General features: G+C 35.2%; 1 protein-coding gene across 5 annotated transcripts in view; it reads left to right on the top strand.

Annotated features, from left to right (window-relative positions):
• PSPC1 (paraspeckle component 1) overlaps positions 1–26,386 on the top strand; it is a 67,538-nt gene that overhangs the window by 6,726 nt on the left and 34,426 nt on the right. For 3 of the 5 annotated variants that reach the window (XR_009818400.1, XR_009818399.1, XM_061992207.1), the window contains exons 5-6: positions 5,372–5,456; positions 6,384–6,492. Coding sequence is in view for 3 of the 5 variants with exons in the window: in XM_061992207.1 (XP_061848191.1) it covers positions 5,372–5,456; positions 6,384–6,492 (194 nt within the window). In the remaining 2 variants the exon portion in view is untranslated. Of the gene's footprint in view, positions 1–5,371; positions 5,457–6,383; positions 6,493–9,330; positions 9,368–25,990; positions 26,049–26,386 lie in introns of those variants that run through there. The other 2 variants (XM_010209235.2, XM_061992220.1) reach the window with 2 other exon arrangements.

Here is a 26,386-nt window from a genome sequence, read left to right as displayed (position 1 = left end):
TCTTAAATTTTTCTAGTGTAAGTGGTTTATATGGAGAATTGAATAGTAGCTTCATGCTCATCAGTAAAATTATATTCTCTTTTAGTGTTGCTTACAGTACTAGATAGAACTAAGTACTTTTTGTGGGTGCTGTACAGGAGAAAATAAAAAGGTAGCTCACACGTTTTTTACCTGTTCTGTGCACCTCTGGTACAATGTTAAATGTTCCAGTAGTTAATGTTACTATTGGGGTTTTTTTTTTAAAACCTTTGTAACAACTAAGAAGCCTGAAGTGTGCATAGTATTAGGTGTATGTTGTAACTTAAAATAACTTGCAGTTAGCGTGAGTTTCAGTTCTTGAAATTTTCAGGTCATGTATCCCTTTTTAATTCTTTAGACATCGTGTCTTCTCATAATGTTGGGGGCAAAAATCTCTGCTAGCCATTGCTTTCAAGCCCTATCTTTAAGAATGAAACTAGGTGGAGGTTGTGATTTTTGGGCAGAGAGAGGAGATGAGCAGATTTTCTCCAAAATGCTGTAGCCATACAGTCACTCCTTTCCAGGTCAGATATTGAACTGCAACTTGATTTTAGTTTCCTCCACGTGACTGCTAAATTACAACACTTGAATGGATAAAGCTTAAGTATATTGCAGGTCTGTCGTAAAGGATCTCAAGGTTTGTTGTGTGAATTAAACATTGGTTACATGGGGATTTTTGATTGTTTTTTTAATTTTTAATTTGAGAGATTCCAGCTACCTATAAAAAAAAAAATCTTATTCTTGAAAATGTTAGGTAATGGAGTACAGTAGCTTGATAGGCTGAATAAGAATGCCATATCATTTTAAACTTCTTGAGAGAGTCTTAAGTTGTGGATGCATTTCAAAACCTCAACCTGAGTAAATCATATAAGCTGTCTGGTTCAAATATTTGGCTTTATATAATGCTGACTCTTAAAAAAAAGATCTCTTTGTAATGTGACTTCTCTATGTGAGACTGATTTATTTTAATTTTTTTCTACTGACTTATGTGTTGAAAATATCTACAGAAGCTGGATCAGAGTTTTTATAGTGCTGGTGGAATTAAAGCACCTAAATGCTTGGATATATAGGCTGTAAACATATAGTCTTTAACATATGTTTAAAACCATTTTATAACTAGAAAAGAGAAAAGATCTAATTTTTCAAATTATATTATTAAATCTACTGTAACTTGTCATGAAGAAGTTGTTTACTTAGCCTGTTTTTTTTCTAAATAGGCATGTTTGCTTTTAATGTGGAATTATACCATATATATAGTATGTTTTACGAAAAACAGAGCATAATAAAATAAGAAGCTGTTCTGAATTGCCAGATATTTATTGCAGCATCTGAAGTGACAGCTGTCAAATTGTTTCTTTGTTTGTTGTCCAAGCAAAAAACTTGAAGGCATTTGTTTTGCATATAAGCATAGATAAATTTTACATCTGAGGAATGTGAATGTTAATGAAGAACAATGCCTTTAATACACTGTACAGTCACCTCTGCTCAGTTGGACACATTTTAAATTTTTGTATATATGTGATAGGTAAAGATGGTTCAGTTCAAATACAGGTCAAATCAATTTATCATTGTCTTAACTAATGGTTAATACTGAACAGTGCTAATGATCCAGTTTTAGAACTTACACTCTTTTTTTCTTTCGTATTTGTCCACCTGTTGCTTATATTTGATGGCAAGGGTTAGGGATTACTTTTTCTTAACTTGTCATACTTTAATCATGTTTTGAACTCAGACAAGTTGCCAGTGCCACTTGTGACTGAAAAGGTCTTGGTGGTAAAACATGGGAGAACAGCTTAGGTATGTTTTGTGGATATGAGGATTTCTTTTCAGAAAAAGTATTTTAAAACTGTGAAGGAAAAAATACTTGTTTTTTTAATACCTATTAAGCTCCACCTCTACATGGAAAAGGAAGAGAATTACAATTAAAGATCATTAGAATACAAATGCTTCTGATGGTAGTATTACAGTGAGGAAATGTGGGCTATTTTTAAATACGGGTGGAAGGTTTTTTCCTTCCCTGTTGGGTTAACAGAGTATCTGCTCTTTGGTATCATATAGCTTGGAATTTCATTCCAGAATGTCATTTCAGATAAGTAGATTTCTGCTTACTTGCAGATGTTTAATTCATTAGACTGGAGGAATTAGTAAACATTTGTTACATCTCAAACTCTGCAACTTCAGTATATGTATGAAGATAAGGTGTTTTTTTTCTCTCTTAGCTTAGACATTAATCTTACTGGTCTAAACAGTGTCTCTGGGTGTAAGTTCAGACCATGTCAAAAATATTAATTGTATGGATGAGATAGCATGACAGGATTTTAGAGAAAGATACAATGACACTTTGAGACATCAGAGTCTAGAGTTAAGATTTTCATATACCCGGTGCACAGACCCCAGATCTAAAGGTATATTGAAGTAGCTGTTGTGAAACAAGAAACACAATAAGTTCTCGGGAGCTAAAAAGAAGATGGGAAGTTGAGCTTACTAGAGTCCATATACTCCTGCAGATTAAGATTTTCTAGAAATTGCTTATGGGAGCTAGTAGGATTTGAACACGTTTGCCTACATACTCAGATTTTTGTGATGTGGTATTAATACTGAAAATATTCTTTTGATACATGTAATTTTTAACTTTTAAGTGTCATGTTTTGACAGATTGAGTCAGAAGTAACTTGTAAAGCACAATAGGTATTTCCACATTTCTGAACCATGTGCTGATGGTACGCTTCAGATTTTTGTAAATAGTCTGTCATAATGGTGGTTAAATAGTTTATGAAAATACCGGACTGAATTGAAGCAGAAGCTTTCTTTACCAGTTTTATGAAAGCTGGGCATTTGTTTTACATTTTTGCAACCTGAAAAATAAGCAGCTAACACAACTTCAAAATGTTTTTGGACTTGCTATTTCTACTTGTAGGATTAACTTTTGAGATGAGGGTACACTGTCACCTTCTGTCCTCTGCTCTGCAGAAAGTTGAGGGCAAAATGGAGACCCTGACTGGTTTTTTTAAGCATGACAAAAGCCAGAAGCTAACATAATGCTTTTTGGGTATTTTTTTTTTTTACAGCTGCTTTAGTGCAGGGTTTTTCTATTCAGAGAAAAGGCCTGTGTCCAACATATGCTAGCTCAGAATTACTGTCATTGCAGATCTTCTGATATGAATGGCATTGGAACAACCTGAACCTGTAGAGCTGTATTTTCATCTGTTTAATAAGGCTTTGTGCCAAGATTCTGCCTTGTCAGATGGTACCAGATCATAAACTAGTGTTTTGAACTTGAAAATATTAACAATTTCAGGAAAGGCAATAATCAGAACTACACTCTGGAAAAAAAGAGAACATTGGGAAAAATAGGACTATATACCTTAAGAGCAAAGGAGAGTAGATGATTTATTTGTAACAATTAGTGATGGAGAGATAGTAGGAAATACTGTACTAGTTTTATTATCACAAGGAAAAGGGAGTGCTACATCAATAGAACAAAGAGTTGGAAAAAAAAAATCTTTTCCCACAATGGACAATACTAAGCATAGGATGGGTCAGTTCTAAGTCTGATTAATGCCCTGAAAAAACCCTAAAAATTAATTTTAGAAGAAAAAAAGTGCACTTTTGCTCTGAAATACCCTAAAGGTTATTAGAAAAGTTTGCTTGTGGTACTCCCTGAGTATTAGGTTAACAGTGGCCAAGCTTTCTGTGGGAAGCACGTTGGAAGGAAGCACCTCAGACTTTGTGGTTTGAGTGAATCTTCAATATAATCACGTTCTGTTGCAAAGTGAAATGTGTAAATTTTGAAGACGAAATTGGAAAAGCAAGCCTGCAAAATATGCTTCTGTTGTCAATAAGGATGCTGGTGAGAATAGAAATCTCATAATCTTTGTTAGAAACAAATACATGATATTTTGATGAAATGTACTAGTCATTGTTTTTGGATATTAAAGTAAAAAGTTGTAATATATGCTGATGCAAGTGTAAGGAAAGTGATTTCCATAGCTGAAAAGATACTTTAGTTAGTATAGTGATGAGATGCATGAGGAAACGTGTAGAGAGGTTAAACTAAAGCATGAAAGACATAACATAGGTAGTATAATAGAATATTCCTTGTACTGTCTAGAAATAATGTTACATGGCCAATATTCTGCAAAGATGGAGAAGTCAAATGACTGCTTTCTGACAAAAAGTAGTTTTAATATTTGTGGAAGAAAGCATAAATGTCCAAGCAGAAATCAATCATGTGACTGATAAAAAAACTAGTACAGCAAAGTTAATTACTGTTAGTTGTGCCCTGCTTTTAAAGAGAGTTGTAAGTGTTTTTAAGAGGATATGGCTGCTTTTTTCTGGTAAAAGATTAATATTGTGTCCAGTTCTGGGCCCCTCCGTTCAAGGACAGGGAGCTACTGGAGAGAGCAGCACAGGGTCACCAAGATGACTAATGAAGTGGAGCATCTCCGTTATGCTGGAAGGCTGAGGGAGCTGAGGCTCTTTAGCTTGGAGGAGACTGAGGGGTGATCTCATTAATGTTTACAAATATATAAAGGGTGAGTATCAGGAGGATGGAGTCAGACTCTTCTCAGTGATGTTCAATGATAGGACAAGGGTCAAGGGGTATAAGCTGGAGCTTAAGAGGTTCCAAAGAAACATAAGGAAAAACTTTTTCACTGTTAGGGTGAGAGAGCACTGGAACAGGCTGCCCAGATGGGTTGTGGAGTCTCCTCTGGGGACATTCAGAACCCACCTGGATGAGTTCCTGTGTGACCTACTCTAGGTGGTCTTCCTCTGGAAGGGGAATTGGACTAGGTGATCTTTTGAGGTCCCTTCCAACTCTTAAGATTTTGTGATTCTGTGATTTTTTAAGTTACCATAAGCAGAACCGTGTGGTAAATAACTATGGAGGGTTGGATTACCTGCCCCTCAAGTTAATAATGTTTCTGATCTGTCAGTGGTCTGAAATAGGTAGTGGAGAGCATAATCATATATATTGTATTAGTTTTCTTGCTAGTATGGCTTTAGCTATACACAACATTGACAGAAAATTGATGTCTTGCTCTAGATGTAGAGCCAGGATGTGATTAAAGAGACTGAGAATTTTTTTTCCTTTTCTTTCTTGGACTTCAAATATCTGTTTCCGTAACCTGCTTTAGAGGCTTTGCCAGTCCTGTGCCTTTCTGTGAGCAGTGGATCCAGTCTGTGTTTTCATATACCACCTTTGGCTTTTTGGGAATGAACTAGTTGAGTGCATTGAGGAATTTATTTAAAAATGGAATGCTGGAACTGTTGTCTGACAGTAATAGCAATTTTTTACTGTTATCATGTTGATTGACAGCTTTTATCTTTACTACATTTTTAATCTTGTTAGATCTCATGCGACGCCAAGAAGAATTGAGGCGTTTGGAAGAACTTAGAAATCAAGAACTTCAAAAGCGCAAGCAGATACAATTGAGGTATTTTGTCTTCTACTATGCAAAGGTCTGGCATGCAGCTGTTGTAGGCCTGTGTGAGTTTAGCTTGTAGAGCTTGCTTTTGATAGCAAAACCACCTCTGCTACTAAAAAGTTGCTTTTCAAAAGCATTGTGTGTGACGTTTCATGTTTTTGAACAGAAAAGTGCTAATATATGTGGTTTCAAGTATTTCTTAAATTTTTCATTTATTTCAGCTCTACTAGTTCTGTTGTAAATTTCTGAGCTTTCTAAAGAGTGTAGAAATGTCTTAAGGTAACTTTTTCTTCATATTCTTTATTCTAATATTGTGACTGAAGCCTATCTGTAATGATAAGAGCGTGTTTTTAAGCACATTTATAGGCAAGTAACGTGCATGTGGAATGGTAACATTGCAGTTTATAGTCAATATGAGATTTTTGGGGATATTTTCACTTGATATTCCAGTATGTTATAAACTGATTTTCCTTCAAAATCTGATTCCTACAAATATTTGGTTTTGTGCGTCTACTGAAATCTGAGAGCATCATGCTGTTAATTGAGTTTATACTTTTAATGTTAAATGCCACGAGTAGTGGAAGTGAAAAATAAGAGCAAAACTGAAACACTTAAGTTAAAAATGTGTCTTTTGACAGTATTGAAATATTTTAATCCATAGTGACTTGCTAAAAGCTGGAGTATGTGTAGCCAGAACAGGTATAGAAGGTACTGGCATTGTAACTACCTGTATTCTAGTTGAAGAAATACCTGTAGTATTCAACCTCTTCAACCTCTAGTTGAAGAAAAACCTGTCGGGGGAGTAGACTAGTGTCTTACACCATATAAAAAAATCATGATCGATTTTCTTTGTGCTCGATCTTGTCTCCTGATACTGATTACAAGCCCAAACAGGTTAAAAGTCTAAGTTGACTTAGTTTTTGAAAAATATTCTAGACATGAAGAAGAACATCGACGTCGTGAAGAAGAGATGCTGCGCCAGAGGGAGCAGGAGGAATTACGACGGCAGCAGGAGGGAGGATTTAAGCCAAATTTCATGGACAATGTAAGTAAAATTTGATGATGAAAGTCTCAATTGAAAATATCTTTTTTTTATACTTGTATTGATCTACCACCTTCTTGTTTACTGTTTTTTCTGCAGTATTCAATTGTTCCCATGAGTGGAGTAGTAGAAATTTAGTCATGTAGTTATTCTCTTGTACAATGGCATCACTGTTTTTCCTACAATCTAGTGATGTAACACTTAAGTGAAGGTTTTCAGATAACAATTTACCTTTTTTTTTTTTTTAAATTCAGGATTTTTTTTCCCAATAAAATAATACCATTTTTCTAAGTAGGGAAGTCATAAAAATAAATGATGTTTTTGTGAAGAGGTGCCCTGAAGGTTTAAATTTTAAAGCAGTTGAGGCTGTTGAAACTTTTTTCAATTGCTTATTTTGATTTATGCATAACTTATTAAGGATAACATACTTCACTAACAAAGTGAGCAGTGTTGACTTCCTGCGGAATCTAAAAATCACTCTCCCTGGTAACCCTGCTGTAAAACTAGATGAGGAAAACCTCAAAATCTTTACTAAAAGAGACCAAAAGTTTATAAAGGTGGAAAAAAAGTTGTCCTCTGCTGTAATTTCTACATTATTTATATTAGTAATGTAGGTGTGTTCTGCTTCTGAAGACTCATCCTGCAGGACTAGCAAAAAATGGTAGTATCAGAGGAGTTAGCCTCTTAAGTTTTAGTGATCTATTTTGGTCAAGGGTATGATTTCTTAATTTTGTTTTTTTTAATACCAACTGTAGTAGTTGAACACAGCCTGTGCTGGGAATACTTTGGTTTCATGTGAGAAAGGTACCTTTTACTGTTAGAGCTATTCTTAGTGAGGAAGCAATGAGTAAGCAATCCATTTGATGCTCTTCCTACATTACTGTAACAACTGTAGTCTGCAGGAGGGAATTGTGCTCCCCTTCAGGAGTACAACTTGATACATAAATCAAAAAGAACCTTCTGCTTTCTTAGCTATTTTCTGATTTTGTGTTTTGTGGACTAAGTACCTATTTTACATTCTATACCACAACATTTTCTGTAGGATTGAGAAGCATATATTGCGTATCTTTTGAGACACCCTGAGAGAGGTCAGAAAAGAAAACATTTGCTTTTCTCAGCAGGATACCTTTTTTTCCATCCTCTGCCCCTTAGAATTTTTAATAAAGGTGGAGAAGAAGCAAAATTGTTTCTTCAATTTTACTAAGAGCTATCAGTTGATGTTTGCTGTTTGTGTTTTGAGAAACTTGCATATTTCCATCTGTGCTCACACTGTAAAAGAAAACTGCTTTCACCATGTCTTTTCTTTGGGATGACAAAGATCAAGAATTCAAAACCAACAGTGACCTTTAATGTGTTCCCAAGTATTATTAATCATACTTTGTGAAATAGCATATAACAATTGTCTGATGTAATTTAGAAGTAGGACTTACTGATTGTGACTTCTGTAGTGTCTAATGTGAAATTTCATTTCACTGTAATATCATCCTATAGTGTCTTTTGGGGTGGCCTGACTTTCTGACCCTATAAGCTACCTGTCTAAATCCTCCTGTGGTAATCTGCAACACCCATGCTATTCTCTACAGAGAGTTGCAGGAAGGCGATGCTGAGGTGCTGCCTTGTAGGCTTGAGATGGCAGTGGCTACCTCAGATTCTATTGCTGTTATGAGATCCAGCAGCTTGGGGTGCAGGGGTAAACTATATCATGATGGCCACAGCAACCTCTGCTGGTTTTCTGTTTGCCAGCTGTCTTGAGATAATAAGCCTCTGTGCTTGAAATGCTTGCCACAGTTTGACCATTCTTATGCTTACCTGCATCTTTAAATTCTGAACTCTGTGTGAGTAGAAGCTCTTCCAGGTGGACTGGTGAACATTGCAAAAGCAGAATGTAAGAAGAGGAGTGGTTCAAATGGAAAGCATTCAATCACCGTATATAGTTTTTGTGACTTCTATACAATGAAATTTTGTGGGGAGAGGTGAAGGCAGAGGAATGCTTTGGAAGAGTGTAGCATTCCCACTGAGTTGCCTGACTGGAATTGTGTGTTCACCTGGAATTAGTATATTGCAAGACTATATGTAGTTGTAGCTGTGCTGTGACAGCCCAACTGAAAGTGCTCTAAGGTCCAGAAGGGAATATATACCCCAAGTGTTGTTTTTCTTAAAGCCTTGGGAAACTGAAGTGACATACACAATCTAGAAACTGTTTCCTCTAGTCTTCAGAGTAGTCTTTAGTATTCTAGGCGTATGTTGACTTCTTTTTTACTTCTAATGTCCTTTGAACTTCTAAAGAGGAAGTATTGAAACAAAATTGCAAGTGATATGTTTATGTACTTCAGCAACTGTTCTAATAAGGGAAGCTGTGTTATTCTAAGCATGGTCTATCATTTAAGAGACATTATAACATGTCTTTAGGTAACTGTACTTCAGTTGAATAATATGAATGGGAATTGAAAAAGCCTGTACATTCTGTAGCACAGAAGAATTGTAAACTATTTCTGGAGATGGCAAATATCATACATCACATCTTTTTTCAATTTAGTAGAATTTCTTATACAACAATTTTTTAAAAACTTTTTAATACTTGTTTAGTGTAAGTAGACTCCATCTGGTAATTGCTTCTAGTCTCAGATTGCCATTGAAAAAATTATTCTCTCTTCTGAGAGTTTAAAGGTTGTCTCATGGTGAAAATTGCATTTTATGGTACTAGTAGATTGTATTTACCATATAATGTCTTCATAAACTCTCTTGGTATAATCCTTAAAGCATATTAAAGACTTCTGTCAACCATGTATTTAGGAGGAAAATAATAATTGTTTCTAATCCTTTTTTTTTGTTTCTTAAAAGCTCTGAAAAGTAAGCTTCTTTCACTTATATGCTATCACTTTTTTACCGTTCAGTATGAAAGAAGAACATAAATGGTAAGTGCAAGGAAGACCAGAGTTGGAATCTCTCACATAAGGCTACAGTATTAGGCTTTCTTGTTTAAAGCTTCTTCCCGTGTCTTTTCCCTAACTTGTTAAAATTTTGATTTTTCAGTGTAACTACCTTTGAAGAGTGTAATCAACTTTAATGCAGTTACTTGGTTTAGTTACATATGATGAAAATAATTACTGTGTGGGGATTTATTTTCCTGAAGCATTCTTATTCATGGTGATGTTATGCTGTGAAAACTTGATTGCATTGAATTTGATTGAACCTAGTGATGCCTAAACAATTTATTAATCTAGTTCTGTGATCTCTAGTAAACAAGTTATTGATAAACACTTTCGTATTGGTTAGGGTTTTTTCCTTACTTAGTCCATGTCAGTTAGTTGAAATCTGCTTACAGATTCAATATGTATGCATTTCACTAAAGCTTAATCAGGAAACTTATTTTCCCGTTACATTTTACTGATATTAATTTTGCATACATATTTCTTGCTGAAAGATGAGCTTGCTGATGGGAAGCAAGAGACGAAATTGTGTCAGTTACAGTCTTAGTTCTATGGTGCATATTTAATTCTGTAGTAGTGTAGCAAAATAGTGTCAGGTGGGTATTGTACTTACACAGCTGTGATAGCTTACAGCTCTTCTAACTGATGGCTTAAAGAGGAAGTTGAGATTTTTGGATATCCTTGTGCTTGTCTCTCCAAGGCAACTCCCACTTTTTCAAGTGTAACTTATGTAAGGAACTCATGTCTTCATCAGTTTCAACTTCTGAATGTTTATTTTCTTTCATGTAAAACTCTGTATATTAAATGCTTTACTTTTTTAATCCAATCTTTTAGTCTTTCCAAGAACTATTTCTAGATGTTCAGCTTCAGTTTTTCTTACACAGAAGCACTGCTTCTGAATTTGAATGCAGAATTGTTTCCTACCTTATTTGGAACTAAACTATCTAAGACAGATTTGTAATAATAAATGAATTAATAACATTTCCAGAATCTTTTGACATTTGATCTGTTTTCTTAAGATAAAACAATGGAAATTTATTTTTGACAGCCTAGTGTACTTAATGAAGCTTATAGTGGTGAAGTTTTGATAGATTGTATGAATAACTTATCTGTTTCTTAAACTATTCTAAAGCTAAGGGACTTTATAAAAGCACTTTTGTAGTGCTTGGTTGGGAGAGATTAATTACCTCCTTATTGCAATCCAGCATATGTATTTGTGGAAGAAGTAGTTCATGTTTGACACCTTCAAAGCATTTTAAGGTAAAACTGTCTTGGAGAAAGGCAGATCAGTAAATGTAGAACTGGAAAAAAACCCAACCTGACAAAATATTGCTGCTTTTTTGGCAGTAGTTTTGTTTCAGTGATCAAGTTTCTTCCTATGCATAACGCAACATAGGCTAGGCTTTTGAGGAAGCAGTTTATAAAAATGCAGGCTGTGGTTTTGTGGGATGGTCTTAGTTTTGACAGTAGTGCTAAACTTACTATATTTTAGCAGGATTACAGTAATACGCATCAGTAGACAGACACTTCAGTTGTGAATTTCTTCTGTTCCTCTGTTTTAGATATTAATTTTGATACTTTAGCCAAGAGTAGTAATTTGTTTAAAAATCAAAATATTCCCGGTTTATTATTTTCAGAAACAAAGTAATTTTTAGTCTTTAAGTACACTGACAGATATAAAACTATTTTAAGTGTAGTATTTGCCCTTTAGTGTGAAAAGACATTGCATGACAATTCATGCAAAACTTGAGCCACCTTTTTGCAGCTTGTTATATGTTTTATAAATAGAACAGAACTATCTGTGGAATAAGATATTTTTTGATTGCAAGTATTTCGTTACCATTTTGGGATGGTTTGTAATTGACTTTCTATGTTATGTTTTTGTGTGTCTCAAGGATGCTACTTGAAGGTAATTTTCCAGTAATAGAACAAATAATTATAACAATGTCCTATTTGACTTATAGCTTCAGCATGTGCAACTATTTAGGGTAACTGATAATTTTTCTTTGTGTTGTTATGCTATAGATATTTAGGAGATAAAAATATTTTACTCTGTTGCCATCATCTTCTAATGTTTGCACAAAGTACTTTAGAACTTAAAAATTTTTATTTCATGTGAGCTTTCAAACAGAACAAGTGACCATTTATAAGTAATTTTTGTTTGTTCATGTGCTGTCAAATGTACATAAATCTCCAGTATGAATTTAAGTGTTGTGGTACTGCTTGTAAGCATTCCAAGGTTTGCTCTTGTCTACTGTAATTGATAAGAATTTTTTTGTCTGTTATTTAGATTATCTGCTTTTATTTATAACTTATTTTTCTTTCAGTAAGACTGATGGATCAAGGAACTGAAAGGACACTTTTCAGATGTTTCATATGTAATGGCAAAATAACATCGTTCTTAAGTGTTTCATGAGGCTATTTTTGTTCAATTATTAATGGAAAGAATGAGCATTTGATGTGCTTGTTAATAGAATACTCAATTTGCATACTTAGCTTATATTTCATGGTGTTTACTGGTAAAAAGATCTATTATAGAGCAGATTTAATGAGTATACCATATTTTTAATACAATTTCTGAAGATTGGTGCTGCTTACAAGTTACTTGCCTAACTCAAGTTCCTCAGGTACTAAGCTGTTCAGTTGTTCATCTTCTGAACAATAAGAATGAGGCTTTTGTAAATAATTTAGAAAAATCCTTTGATAATTTGCTTGATAAATGCCCTACATGTTTTGAAAAGCTAAAATTAATGTTTGACTTAATAATTTTCATTTTTTCTTCCTCAGCTACTGGAGTTAATTTTGACTTGGAGTTTGTACACTTTTTTACCCAGACTAAGAAGAAACTAACTTTGTTTCAGTTGTCTACTTGGTACCTCTTTTGAATTCATCCACCTAAATCCAGAGATCTTAGTTGATGGCATTGAGATTTGCAGACAAAATAAGTTCCTATACTCAGAAATGTTTGTCCATATTCAAAGGATGTGCATTTAAAAATACTGAAGAGGCAATAAGTGAAAATTCTGTAAAAAAAAGTATTTTTTGGTGTGAGGAAACCTGTTAATGAATCTGTTGCGTAGTGTGAGGAAAAGCTTATTTATAGATCTGGTTTCTCTCTCAAGAGGCAATGTCCTCTGAATAGTTTTTTAATTTGTGTGAGCTAGTAAGCTTCTGACCTTTTGTTTAGCCCCTAATGTTTTGCTTCCATAGCACTCAGATTGGAAAATGTTAGCAGTGGTAATGCAGTAGGCCAAGAGACAGAAATTAACTTGTCTTATTGAGGTTACCTGTCTCATGATACCAGGCTAAATGTTTTTTTAACTGAAAAATATTTAGGGTTTTTCTCATGAATATTTCACAAACCTCCTTTCCGTAGTGAGGTGTAAAGTAGGTTTCTACCTCATTACCAGAACCTATGCTTGTTTTATTAAATCTTCCATGAGGAATATGGAAATTTAAGACTGTTATTTCAGTCTTCTGTCAAGTCTTTCTTCCCTTTCAATTTTCCCCAAATCAGTTGTTATTATAAGATGAATTATAATTTTTTTGGAAAAAGAGATGAGTTTCTCTAGAGCTGTTTTGTAGCTATTCCGAAGGGGAGTTTCTTGATAAGCAGAAAATAACATTTAAAGAGTCAAGTAAATATGTTTTAAGGTTTACCATTTAAAGGTGTTTTTTGTAAACACTACAATAGAATCATAGAATAGTTTGGGTTTAAAGGGACCTTGAAATGTCGTTTAGTACAACCGCTGTTTCCGTAAGCAAGGACACCTTCAACTACATCAAGTTGCCCAAAGCCCTGTCCAACATGACCTTGAATGTTTCCAGGGATGGATGGGGCATCAGCTACCTTTCTGGGCAACTTGTGCCGGTGTTTCAGCACCTTAATTGTAAAAAGTTTCTTCCTTATATTTAATCTTAACTGTGCCCTCTCTTAGTTTAAAACCATTACCCCTTGTCCTATCACTACATGCTCTACTAAAAAGTCTGTCCCAATTATGATTTCCTACTCGTGGCTGATGTTGTGCTAATTTAGGCTTAGGATGAAGGAGTATTTGTACTGTTTTGTTCTATAAATGACATGAAGTACACTACTCTTGCTGGTGTTACTGAATACAGATTTGTTGATATACTTGTGACAGGTTAGCTGGTGTCTCTTCTAAATGTATTAATAGAAAAGATCTGGAAAAGACAATATAATGTTTAAATTAGATTCTTCAGACTTCATTTCTTTTACGTGTATGTAGTCTTGGTTTTTATAATTCTTTTAAAATTTGATTTACTTATGGAGTCTTATGGTGTTCTTCCTCCTTGACCTTTCTGAATTCCCTTTTAAAACAAATGTTTTGTATGTTCTTTATGTAAGAATCAGCTCTTGTTTGTCTGTACTCATTGTGATGCCCATTGTGTCTTTTAGATGATTTTGACCTTTGGGCCTATAGTATATCACAGAATCACAGAATGGTAGGAGTTGGAAGGGACCTTTAGAGATCATCTGGTCCAACCCCATAGCATATGCCTAACAAAAGACTACTATTTTATTTATTTTCTGATAAAAGCAGACACTGTACCTGAAGAGTTATAGTGTATGGACCTGGACTAGAAAGCAGTTTTTCTTAATCCTTGTAGATTTGTTCAGATGACCAGTTTCTTAAATGTTTGATTAAGATAGTATAATTGTCTGTTAAAATGTATATCACAGAATCTTAAGGGTTGGAAGGGATCTCAAGAGGTCATCTAGTCCAACCCCCCTGCCAGAGTAGGACCACCTAGAGTAGGTTACACAGGAACTTGTCCAGGTGGGTTTTGAGTGCCCTCAGAGGAGGAGACTCCACAGCCCATCTGGGCAGCCTGTTCCAGTGCTGCCTCACCCTCACAGTGAAGATTTTCCTTGTATTTCTTTGGAACCTCTTCTATTCGAGCTTGTACACATTGCCCCTTGTCCAATCATTGGACATCATTGAAAAGAGCCTGGATCTCTCCTCCTGACACCCACTCTTTACATATTTCTAAACATTAATGAGATCACTCCTGAGCCTCCTCCAAGCTGAAGAGCCCCATCTCCCTCAGCCTTTCATCACAAGGGAGATGCTCCACTCCATCATCTTTGTGGCTCTGTGTTGAACTCTCTCCAGTAGCTCCCTGTCCTTGAACTGAGGGGCCCGGAACTGGACACAATATTCCAGATGCAAACAAGGGCAGAGTAGAGGGGGAGGAGAACTTCTCTCAACCTGCTGCTCACAGCCCTTCTAATACACCGCAGGAGGCCATTTGCCTTCTTGACCATGAGGGCACATTACTGACTCACGGTCATCTTGCTGTCCGCTAAGACACCCAAGTGTTTTTCCCCTGTACTACTCTCTTAACAGTTCATTCCCCAACCTGTACTGGTACATGGGATTCTTCTTTCCCACATGCAAGTCTCTATACCTGCCCTTGTTGAATTTCATTAGATTTCTCCCTGCCCAACCCTCCAGCCTGTCCAGGTCTCTTTGAATGGCAGCACAGCACTCCCCCCCAGTTTAGTATCATTAGCAAACTTGCTGACAGTGCCCTCTGTTCCCTCATCAAGGTCATTAATGAATATATTACACAGTACTGGTCCCAGCACTGACCCCTGAGACACAGGCCTCCAACTAGACCCTGCCCCATTGATGACAACTCTCTGCCTTCTTCCCTTAAAGCAGTTAACAATCAGCCCACATTCTCAGTTTTGTCACAAGGGTGCTGTGTGAGATGGTGTAAAATGTGCTTTACTGAAATCACGATCAACTACATCCACTGCACTACCACCATCTATCCACCTGGTTACATCTTCATAAAAGGCTATCAGGTTGGTCAAAGGTGACTTCTACTTGGTAAAGCCATGTTGACTGCTCCTAATGACCCTCTTGTCCTTTAAATGCCTGGAGACAGCACCCAGGATAAGTAACTCGCCCTTCCAGGGATTTCCTTCCATCGCCCTTCCAGGGATTGAGGTGAGGCTGACCTAGCCCCTCCTTCTTTGAGGCTGCTCCCAGCTGTCTGCAGAAGGCCTCATCAACTTCCCCATTCTGATCAAGTGGCTTGTAATAGACACCCATGACAGTGTTACACACTGTGTACCTTAATTCTAGCCCACTAACTCTCAGCTTGCCGTTCACCCTCACCTAGACAGAACTCGGTGCGTTCCAACTGCTCTTTCACGTAAAGAGCAACTGTTTTCCTAAGTCAGAACGCCGTTCAAATGATAAGAGTCTGTCTTTGTTAAAGTCTACCTCATCTTGCTCCTAGCTGGAAAACTATGGAGAGCTGGAAAAAAGTGTGGAGCCTGGTTTCATGCCAGGAAACTTCATTGATACTTCTTGGTTAATGCTTTATATCTTGAAGTGATGAATGTGTGGATAGGCCAGAACTTGGTTGATGACATCTTAAACATTGAGCTGTTTTGATTTTAAGGAACATTTGTTACATATATAAAAGACTGCATATTTTTGTTAGAAGTTTGTCTAACAAGACCTTTTTGTAGCAACACAAAACTTCATCTTTCAGCCAACTTTTGGCAAATATTTGCATATTGTAATCATTTTGTAACTCAGAGTGGTTATGGGATAGCAACTACAATTGAACTTTTTTCTTGGTTACAGTGATGAGGAAAAAAAGTTAATACAAAAGTCTGGCCAAGAGTCATATTTAGTGTACTGTTGCTATAACTAGTGCTGCTTTTGAAGTATTTTAAGTTGATTTTGCAATGTTATGTTTCATGACATTCTAATTAAGAAGTAGTTAGATTTTTACATAAACATTCCATGATAAAGGATATTTTTGGCTGCTTAGTTTTTTCACAGTAGATGTTGATAGCTTTCACTTATCTCATCCTTGATCCTGCAGTTGGGGAGAATTGTTTTGAATCAATCAGTCCAGTCTTTATTCTGTTCTGATATTTGCCTAGATTCGTTTCCTGTGTATGGAAAACTTAATATTTGGGAAATCTAAAATGCTGCATTTTTTTGTAACACACAGTTTTCAGTAAAATATTTTAGTGTATTTCTGCATGATGGTACAGTTAGCCAAGACTTCAGTAACATTGTAAACAGCCTTTCACCTCCACACCCACCAGGGTGAATTGTGGAATGCATCAACGTATTCTGTGCAAGTAAGGTATCCTCCATGCTCCTGTGGATGTCTGTTTTGATATTTAACCTGCTCTCATGCCATTTCTTTAGCTAAAGTCAGAATAATTCTAAGCTGTAGTGTAAAGTTCTCTAACATACATCAGAAGATATGAATATGTTATATTACATGTATAAATTGTGAACTTGGTGATACGGTGGATATTGCTTTCAGAAAGCAGTTTTGCAGGTAAGTAAACAGTTAAGTACCTTAAATTGGTGATAAATGGAAAAGCAATTGCGTTACAGTGAGCTATTGAAGTGTATTTTTTTCATGACTTATTAAAAAAAGAAGGTGAATAGAAATGCGAGAAGTATTTCAATGTGTTGATAGGCCTGATTTAAAGTGACTCTTAACTCCAGTAAAATAAAATTAATTGATGAAATGTTATAATGAGGAAGTTTCTATCTGTATATCCTTTTTTTTTTTGCCCCAAAAGGAATTCCAGGTCTGTTAAAATGGTTACCTTCTCCAAGCACCTTTGTCTGGTTAAAAACTATTTTTGAATTTTACTTGAAGATATTTGAGAAGCAGAATTTTACCTTCTTTGTTGTGTGTTGGTTGTTAGAGCAAGTAAATTTAGTAAATTTTGACAGAATATCTCTCTTCCCATTTGCTCTCAAATGGTCAAAAGCAATGACGTTGAAAAAAATTCTTTCTTTGCAGTTCTTCCCTTCATCTACATAGCCATAGACAATTAAGAGACATGGTAGAGTTTTCCCTTACCTGAACAGATGATGCAAAGATGTTTGAATAGCAGCATGGAATTTGAAGTACTGGGGATTTTATTCCTATCTACTATTTGTATGCAGTTTTACTTGGGGCCAGATTTTGCCTTCTGTATGCAGGGTTTTTTTTGACTGGTGAATAACATGTTCCACAGGTTGTCAGAAAAAGAGGAACCTTTTTAGTCCTATGCTGTATATACAATATTTTACTGTATTATAACAAATGGGAGAAGTGGGAAAAACTCAGAAATAGTTACATATTAATGCAGCGTATTAAGTACAGTATTAAAATTCAGAGAAGCAGCAAGTAACTACAAGAGAAAGAAAAAAAAAATCTCTGTGGGATAAAGTTCTGTAATCTGTAACAGAGTAAGTTCTGTTCTAAATCTTAGACTATTTTTTGTTAAGTTAGTAATTTGAATTTTTGGACTGTAATACAGCATTCTGAAAGTATGAGTTCTGCATAAAATGAAGCTGCAGTGGCCTAAAATGTGCCTAAAAGCACATAAGCCTTTGTAGAAAATATATTTAGTTTTGATTTTCTTCAAGTTACTAATTTTTTAATGTTTTCTGTAAAAAGCAGTTCTTAAGCTCAGTGTTAAGGTCACTATATGAAGACATTGAGAAAAATCTGTAGGCATGTGGACAACTTCTGTTACAGTGCAGGCCAGTTTTTAATATTGAAAATGGGTGAATATCACTTCATCCAAATCAGTGACTGATAAAGTGTCTATTAGTGACATTTTATACTGTTACCTTTTCTGTCTCAGACTTAAATGTTCTTTTGTTCACTTTTTCTGAGATGGAAACCAGTAATGATTATTCACAAATTTTTCATGTGATTTTGAGTCTTTTGTCTTCTCTAGTTCGTTTTCCTAATTCCTGTACTTCAAAGTATTGGTTACTTTCTGCTTCTCGTGACATAGGAGTGAGAAAATAGCTCTGTATAACAGTTGCAAATATTTTGGACTGTTTTTCCTGATAAGGTTTATCCCAAACTCAAATTTTGAATAATACCATTTTGGACAGTATTTTAAGTTTGCGGAAAGCCGCTTTTTACAGCATAACAGGTTCCACTTGAAGCTATTATCCATTTTCAAATGATTTTTTCTTGGAAGAACTTCAGGCAGCTCTTAATTTGCCTTCTTGTATCAGTATTTTTCTACAAGATCTTTTAGTTTTCACTTTGCTGATTTTGAAATAGTAACTAAAACATACTTCTAGACTGAAACAAGCCCAGTGTGGCATATGGAGGATGATGAATAGCAGGAGTGTTAGGGAGTCTTTTGTGAAAAGTAAATTTACTTTCCTCTTTTCAGTGGTGGTTTGGTCCACATTTTATAAAAAGAAAATACATTTTTGATCCAGTTTTATTTTTTGATTAAGTATATTCTTATCTACAGAATGTCACAGGTTTGCTTGCTTTAGAGGTTAAAATAACCAGAACATTGTATATTTACCAAAAAATATTCAAATGACAGAATAGGATATCTGAAATCTAAGTCAAGTCTGGCAGATAATGGTGGTTCTGCATTACAATGAAGGAAGAACATGTGGACTGCTGCATCTTATTTGGAAATCATGAAGTGCGATTTTTCTTAGCCAGGATGCAAGAACAGCAAGTATGTTTATGTACTTATCTGTCCTTTCAGATGTTGAGGAAAACTTAAAAATCTTTCTGAAGAAATAGGATTACTGGCAGCAGTATCTTTTGAGCATAACACTAATATAATGATCATTCTTGAGTGTTTTTGATGCTTATAATCAGTTTACATTAAGAAGATTTTGTAGCTGCTATAGGTGACAGTCTTTTGGAATGCTTGTGCGTACAATGACATTTACATTATAGTGTTTAGTAAAAATGTGTTGCAGTTCCTGCAATCTTTCATTCTCCTTGATGCTTATAAATTTGAGGGGGCCTCGGGGATGTCTGTGGGCTTACCTTTTTAGCTTAAAGACTATCTTTTCTGTAGTACAAGTAGTAAGTAGTGTTTTCTTTCAGGGGATTATTAAGTGATGCGACTTAGTGAGGAGTTGCTGAAGCATCTTAGTATACGCAAGTAATATTAGTGCATTTCAACTTGATTCTTTTCCAAAACTGTCACTGTAAACCTGACCTCATGGCATCACATGAGTGTTGGTGTATTGAAGTTGTCTTTATCTCAGATTGAGGTTCGCATCCTACTGTAGGAGGATTATTTAAAAACCCCAGACAACAATTTGCCTGGTTTAAAAAGTAGAAGCTAGTTTTACCTAAAAAAAGGAAGATCTTAAACTGTCTTCCATCTTGTGAAGATCAGAAATGTCCGGTATTTAAAATGAAGATGAATTTGAGAGAATGTAACTATGTTTTTTAAAAACAGTTTCTTCTAAATCTGTAAGATAGGAATTTTGAGTCTGTGTCTGTTCTCTCTCTCACACCCAAAATTGCAATTCATTTTTAACCTTTCCAGAGATGCACTCAGAAGCATTTCAAGAGTTAGCTAATGAAGCTGTGTAATGGAATACCATCCTTTATTAATTCTCGCTTAAATGTTCTAATATATGTTAAAAGGTATATTAAGACTTATGTTTTTAATAGGCTGTGGTAGCTGTCTTGCACGTTAACATGTATCTAGTATTATTTTCTGTTATAAAAGATCTGTGGTTTAGAAACATTGTTCAAGGGGTTTTTGGTTTTTTTTTTTTTTAGATTTTAAAATAATTTCAGATCAGTAAATATTTCTGCCTTGCTTTTACTTCATTTATTTCTTTTTTGTGGGGTTTACATGCTGAAGACTACCCTCAGCAACTGAGTGCTTTCCAAACGATGTGGATGGGAAATGGGATCAAGCCCCACAGAAGTTGTAGATCTCTCTTGTTAGTTCCCAGGAAAAAAAAGCAGAGAACCAAGATGTAGTGCATGAAGAATTTTCCCACATACATTCCTATACTTCTGTTATTCTGAAATGAATTAATTTCCCCTACTTTCCTTGATACTTCCTTTGTGGTCTTATTGAATAGATAGAAGTATTTAAAGAGTGCACCAGACTAATAATAAATCTTCTTTCCATAAGGGAAATCAGATCCTTTTTTGTCAACAGCTGTATACATCATTTTTACTGCCCTTAGAAATGTTTTTCCAGCTTGTAGCATTTACTGGAATATATGTATTTGCATATATATCATGCAATGCGTATTCCTGTTTTTACTGATGTGATAGGGTTTTTTTGATGTTTAGGATTTTTAATGGTGTAACTTAGTGAGTCATCTCCACCAATTCTATTAGGGACTTGAGTCACCGAAGAGGAAATTGGCTTTAACTATCTGTTCTGGCCCTGTTAGAATGTTTTTCTCAAAGACCAAGTCCTATGGGCAACTGTTAAACCTAATGAAAATTCTTTTCATCGGACTTCCTATTTAAAAATAGGACTATCTAGTTCTCTGTACACTATATATTTTATAGCTACATTTACTTCAGTTGTTCTGTAGTTTAATGTATCTATGTGTGTCAAGTCTCTGTGCAGCGAGAGAGAACTTTTTTTCAAACTCTTGGGTGCGAGCTGTCATTCAGTTCATAGAACTGAGTAGTTTAAACTGAAAGATATCTCTGGAGTCATCAAGTATTATGCCCAGCTCAGAGAAGGGATTAGCTCTGGATTTAGGTTGGAGTACTCAGGCTTTTGAAAGAAGGTCACTATTTTTCATTTAAAATTATTTACTGTTACTGCATATGATGGAATAAAATTAATGATGTGACAAGAGGGATGGGTAGAAGAGAAGGCTTTTATTACTTTAACTCTTTGCTGGCTGCTTAACTTCCAGTGAGCTAGTAATTGGTGTGAAATAGTACAACATTGTGAGGAAGAGACAGTGCACAGTGAAAAGTGCCCCCAAATTCTAGTTTTTATAGGCTTCCCCTCTTTTATAGACCCCAAATCTCTTGTCCTCATTTATTATTTCATATATGCATGATCTGATCTTTGAGTTGTGATAAATGATGACAGAATTGCAAGCAAGAGGTTAAAAGTATTTAAAAGTACCAATGCCTCCTTATCTGTTGTGCAGACACCTGCAAGCAGGAGGCCTTCAAAATCAGCCTGGGAAGATGCTGAGGGAGGAAGCTTTAAGGGCACCTCAGAGTGGCGAGACAGTTATGCTTTGTCTATAGTCTGTGAGACCAAGCCTACAGGTTTCGGCAGAAGTATGATACATGTCTTCAAAATATAGATGTTTCAGTAAACTACAGATTTGTGTAAGATATAAAGGCTATGGAAAGAGTTTTTATTTTCTAGTAATGATTTAATAAACCACTCTAGAAGGGAGTAATGAATTCTTTGAAGAGGTACAAAAATGTCATAACTGTTTCAACAAATCCAAAGTCTGCTAGAGAATAGAATTCAGTTTCCATGTTAATGAAAACAAGTGAGATTAAACAGCACTGTGAGTTGCGTGTTGCTCTACACAAGCGAGAGAAAGTGCTAGTAGCTTAGTGATTTTTACATAAAATGTAAAAATGTATCTTTTGCATACTAATTTTTAAGTTTATGGGGTAAGTGTTCTTTTTTGATACTGCATTTTTTTATAACATATCTTAGTGTTACTATTGTGGTCACCATGCTTTAGCAGAAAGGTGAGTGATTAGTCCTGTGTTGATTGGGGACTGCACGTCTTGACCACGAACACTTGAAGGAAACCGTATGATCTGTCATCTTAGTATTTCTGCTGATGTCTTGCTTTTTGCTGTTCTGAAATATTCCATGCAGTTTTGGATTTTTTTGACAGTTTTGTTCCCATGAATATTGCATCATTTGGAGACAAGATTTTTCGTTTTCTTTGGGCTGCTGCAATTGCAAGGCCTCTTGCCAGGAAGAAAATAGTAGTATTGGTCTGTTAGTTAAAACCACCAGTTTTTTGGCTACTTATATTTTTATTTTCAATATGAGAAGGGAATTGCATCTGATACATTATCCTCCATCAATTCTCAGGTGTCTTTTCAAAACAGTTAGTTTCATGATTTTATAGAGTGAATTAAAAATTTTTATATTAAACCTGACTGATTGATCTTGGTAGTTTTCTGTGTGCTATTGTCATATCAATGGTGATTGACGTCTAAGAACGTTGTGCATGATATACCTCAAATGCTAAAGAAATCTTGTTTCCAATGCTTGTAAAAAATAATTCATACTATATTAAATACACATACTATAATAAACGTACAATGTATGTAGTTTGAAAGCTGGATGTACTTAATATTTTTGTCTCATTTACTTTTTAAAGTTGACATTAAAATGAGTGGGAATTGTGAGGCAATTTCATGTTTAATCCTTCAATCTAAAGTAGTTAGCAAGTATAATGCTGTAGTTGCCATCATAGCAGTTTTTCTGAAAGTAAGTTATCGAGATAAATCACACCATCTTGAGAGCTGGTAGCGTTAATGAGTGCTGAAGAATGATCCTGCAACAGAAGTAATTTGGAAAGCTTTCTTTTTAGTCATGTAAGCAATTATCTTTTTACAGCTGGATATTATTCTTTGTTTGCTTCCCTTTGTTTTTTGGTTTTGTTGTGGGGGTGTTTTCGGTATTCCCGAAGGTTAAATTGCATTTTGCTATGCCTTCTCTGTCCTATGAGTTTTTTTCCCCTCTGTAATTGCATATCATCCGTTTTTCTTCTCCAGTTTTAAGTTGCTTTACCAGGTACCAGGTGACTTCAGAGGTTTTTAATTGCCTCCCTGCTTATTTCTCTAGTAAAAGTTTAGCCCTCCTCTCTTGCTGCTCAGTTTTACCTCCCTCTTACGAGTAGTTATGAGTGGCTTCAGGGAAGGGGCTGAAGCAGGCTGCTACTCGACAGAAGAATGGGCAGTCCTTAGTGAGGAAAAGAAGCTCTGAGAAGATAATGCTGTCACTAAGTTCTGCAAAGGGCTTGAGGATCCAAGAACGAAGCTCTCAGGTGGGCTGGAATATCAACCAGCCCTGGTTCAACTAATCTGTCATAACTGCCTGTTGGTATTCCTTTCTCTGTCATACTGCGCAAAACTGATGGATTAGTTGACCTAACTTAACCTGCAATAATTTGTTTATGCTCACATAGTAAATAGCTATTTAGGATGTGATTTCTGTGGGATAGGACTGAATTTTTGTTATCTGCACTCCTGCAAATGCAAGTTTTGTCAAATTATCTAAGTACTTGTATATGTCAAACATTTAGTTTCATTAGTGATATGTTGTCAGTTAACATCTGAACTTGTGTATTTTCTCTTGATAGGATTTATCTTAAATATGTTAATTCTGTGTTAAAAAGTATGGATTTTTGCCATGCTGAGAATTTTAATGTAAGGTGTGAACATGCAACAGTAGGAATAATAATAGTTCTAGGCATGTTGATAGATTTAACAGGCAGCAGAGATAGTAATGTATGGATCTTGAGTCTATAGCAGTAATAGTTCAACATCAGAGTTAAAGCTACAAACTGGCAAATAATTACTTGATGGTTTTTGTTACAAAGGTTAGACGAGACTAAAAAAAATTTAAATTTTAGGTTCTGTTTCTCTCTTTTGTTGTACTTAAGGGTGGTAGAATTTAAAAAAAATGAGAAAAAAATTGTTATTGCTAGGAGGAAATGTAGGAGTTTTGAAAAAATACGTATGTTGTAGCTTGGCAATGCTTGTGTCCTTCGCAAAAAAAACCCAAGCTAAGTTCTAGTAACTAGTAGAGCTTTATAGCTCTGTACTCAACTCCCTTATCTATTGCACTTAGCCTTGCCTTATATGGTACATTTCACATGAAATTCATACCATGAACTTACAGTTGAACCTACAATGCATTAAGTAAGTTATATGCACTAATTTAGGATCTGGGACTTTACCTTTTAGCTAGAGTATCTCACAACTGTTTGTGCCATGATCTGTTTTCACATATGCATGAGTGTACACACAGTTGGATAATGTAAACTGATAAACATGGTGTCCTACCGTGTTGGCCTAGGGACTGAGATGAGGTGATACACCACTTTTCCTTCTGCTTCTTCATGTCAGGGCTGAGGTATAAAAGCAGACTAAATTCAAAAAGGTTGTATGCCAATTTTGTGATATAACTCCTTGGTATAAATTTGTAAATCTATCAGATCCTAGCAGGGTTGCTTATTTTACTTAACGTGCCAGTTGCTATTACTGGGAAAGGTGTGTCAAAGCAGGTGCAAGTTTTAACATAGTTTCTGGGGCCAGAAGAAGTCCTTAGTGTTCATCACCAGACATTCATAGCTGGACCTTAAAATCTGTTTGTGTCTTTTCTTTACGAGGCATTTCAACACTAAGCCGTATTATTTTGAAAATAATATATTCCTGTCAAGTACATTTTCTAGGTTAATATGAATTGCTAGAAACAAATTTTTTAACCTGAGAGCCTTTCATTGTGTATCTTAAAACAATTTCCCATACCAGGATACTTAAAACTGTTTCCTCTGTTCTGCCAAATGTTGGTGTCTGCTGCTTCTAAGTGTGTGAAGATACAAGACTCGTGTTTGGCACTGATTGAATAAACAGGAGTTTTGTGAAACAGTAAAAAGACTAAGAATGTATTTTTTGAGTGATATTTCTGTTTAAAGGATACTTTTAGGAAGACTGATTCAGTTGCCTGGCATATAGAATTGTTTTAAAGTGTATCTGAACTTACAGTCCTAAATCGTAAGTGGAATGGTTTTCAGAATCAGGAGAAATGCTTTACATACGCTTATTCTCAGCACATGTGTTCACACAAGAGTGGGATTATACTCATTCATGCAGAAAATTCATGAGAAAAAAAATTTGGTGTAAGTTTCCTTAGTTTTCATTTAGAATTGTGAGTTTGTTTCTATTTCATCCTTATGATGTAAACAGTAACACTGAAATCCTTTGAAATTGTCTGTGATAGGTGTAATTTTTGCCATAGTGATGATTTTTGTTATTCTGCATATTTTGAGTATTGTTTCACAGCAGGCCGTGGTTCATGATGAGCAGTGTCAGGTATCTCTTGCATGACTATGCATCAGTTGAATCTGGATCAGTTTGGCGAGTTGTTTGTCTATAGTATAAACTCATGTAACATAGTCTATATTGATCCGATGTTTTTATGCTGATTTCAAAAGCATAGTCTGTATCTGAACTAATGTATCAATAGCATGATACCATTTATCAGAAAATGTAACACCATTAAGTTAAATCAAAACTATTTGAACTTAAGATGAACTGGTAGATTGAGTTTATATACCAGAATATGACACATCAGAGCTTCATTTCCAATCAACACAGGCATTTTTGAGTTATGAAGCTAGATTGACTGTGTTAATGAACCACGGCCTTTTGGCAATACTGTAATTAGACCTCTTTATTTACAGCTGAAATGTACGTGTAGTTCTTATTAATGAAAAACACTGCACAAAGATTGACTTATTTGCAGCTGGTCACATAATTAGGAACTTTAGACTGCTGCATATGATAAATGAAACTTGTGATATTTAACCTTTAGCATTATGCAAAAATGTACGACGTTGCTGTATTGAATTTATGGTTCCATTTGACTTTATAAACACAAGGGAGTACAGTTCATTTTATTCCTTGTACATTTTTGTAAGTAATGGAAACTTTTGAAACTTAAATTTTTATTTTCATGGAGTAAATGGAAATGTTTTGAGTTCTAAGAATTATAGGTTGACAATGAAAACTATGTTTACTTTCAGAGAGAACAGGAAATGAGAATGGGTGATATGGGCCCTCGTGGAGCAATAAACATGGGAGGTAGGGATCTGAAGGAAAAAGGCTTCTGTAATGTAAAGTTTCTTTTTCTTTGGGACTGTACATGTTACTCAAGCTTTGTTAATTAGTGACAGCAACTAGTAAAATGGAGTAAACAGTATTAGGAAATAAAAGAAGTCCTCGCATTTTACATCTAAGCAGCTGGGGATTTTTCCCAAGGTGTATCTTTATGTTATTGTTTTGACTACCTGTGGGACAAAAATATGATGTACAAGTTAAGAGAAACAGCAAGACAAGGAAAGGTGGTGCTCTATAAATTGATACAAAAGAAGAATTTTCTGTTGAGAAAGTCTTTGGGATTCTTTCTTGTTCAGAGAAGT

The sequence above is a fragment of the Colius striatus genome, chromosome 1, assembly GCF_028858725.1.
Source record: "Colius striatus isolate bColStr4 chromosome 1, bColStr4.1.hap1, whole genome shotgun sequence".
Classification (NCBI taxonomy): Eukaryota; Metazoa; Chordata; class Aves; order Coliiformes; family Coliidae; genus Colius; species Colius striatus.
This window is presented reverse-complemented; position numbering and strand designations above follow the sequence as displayed.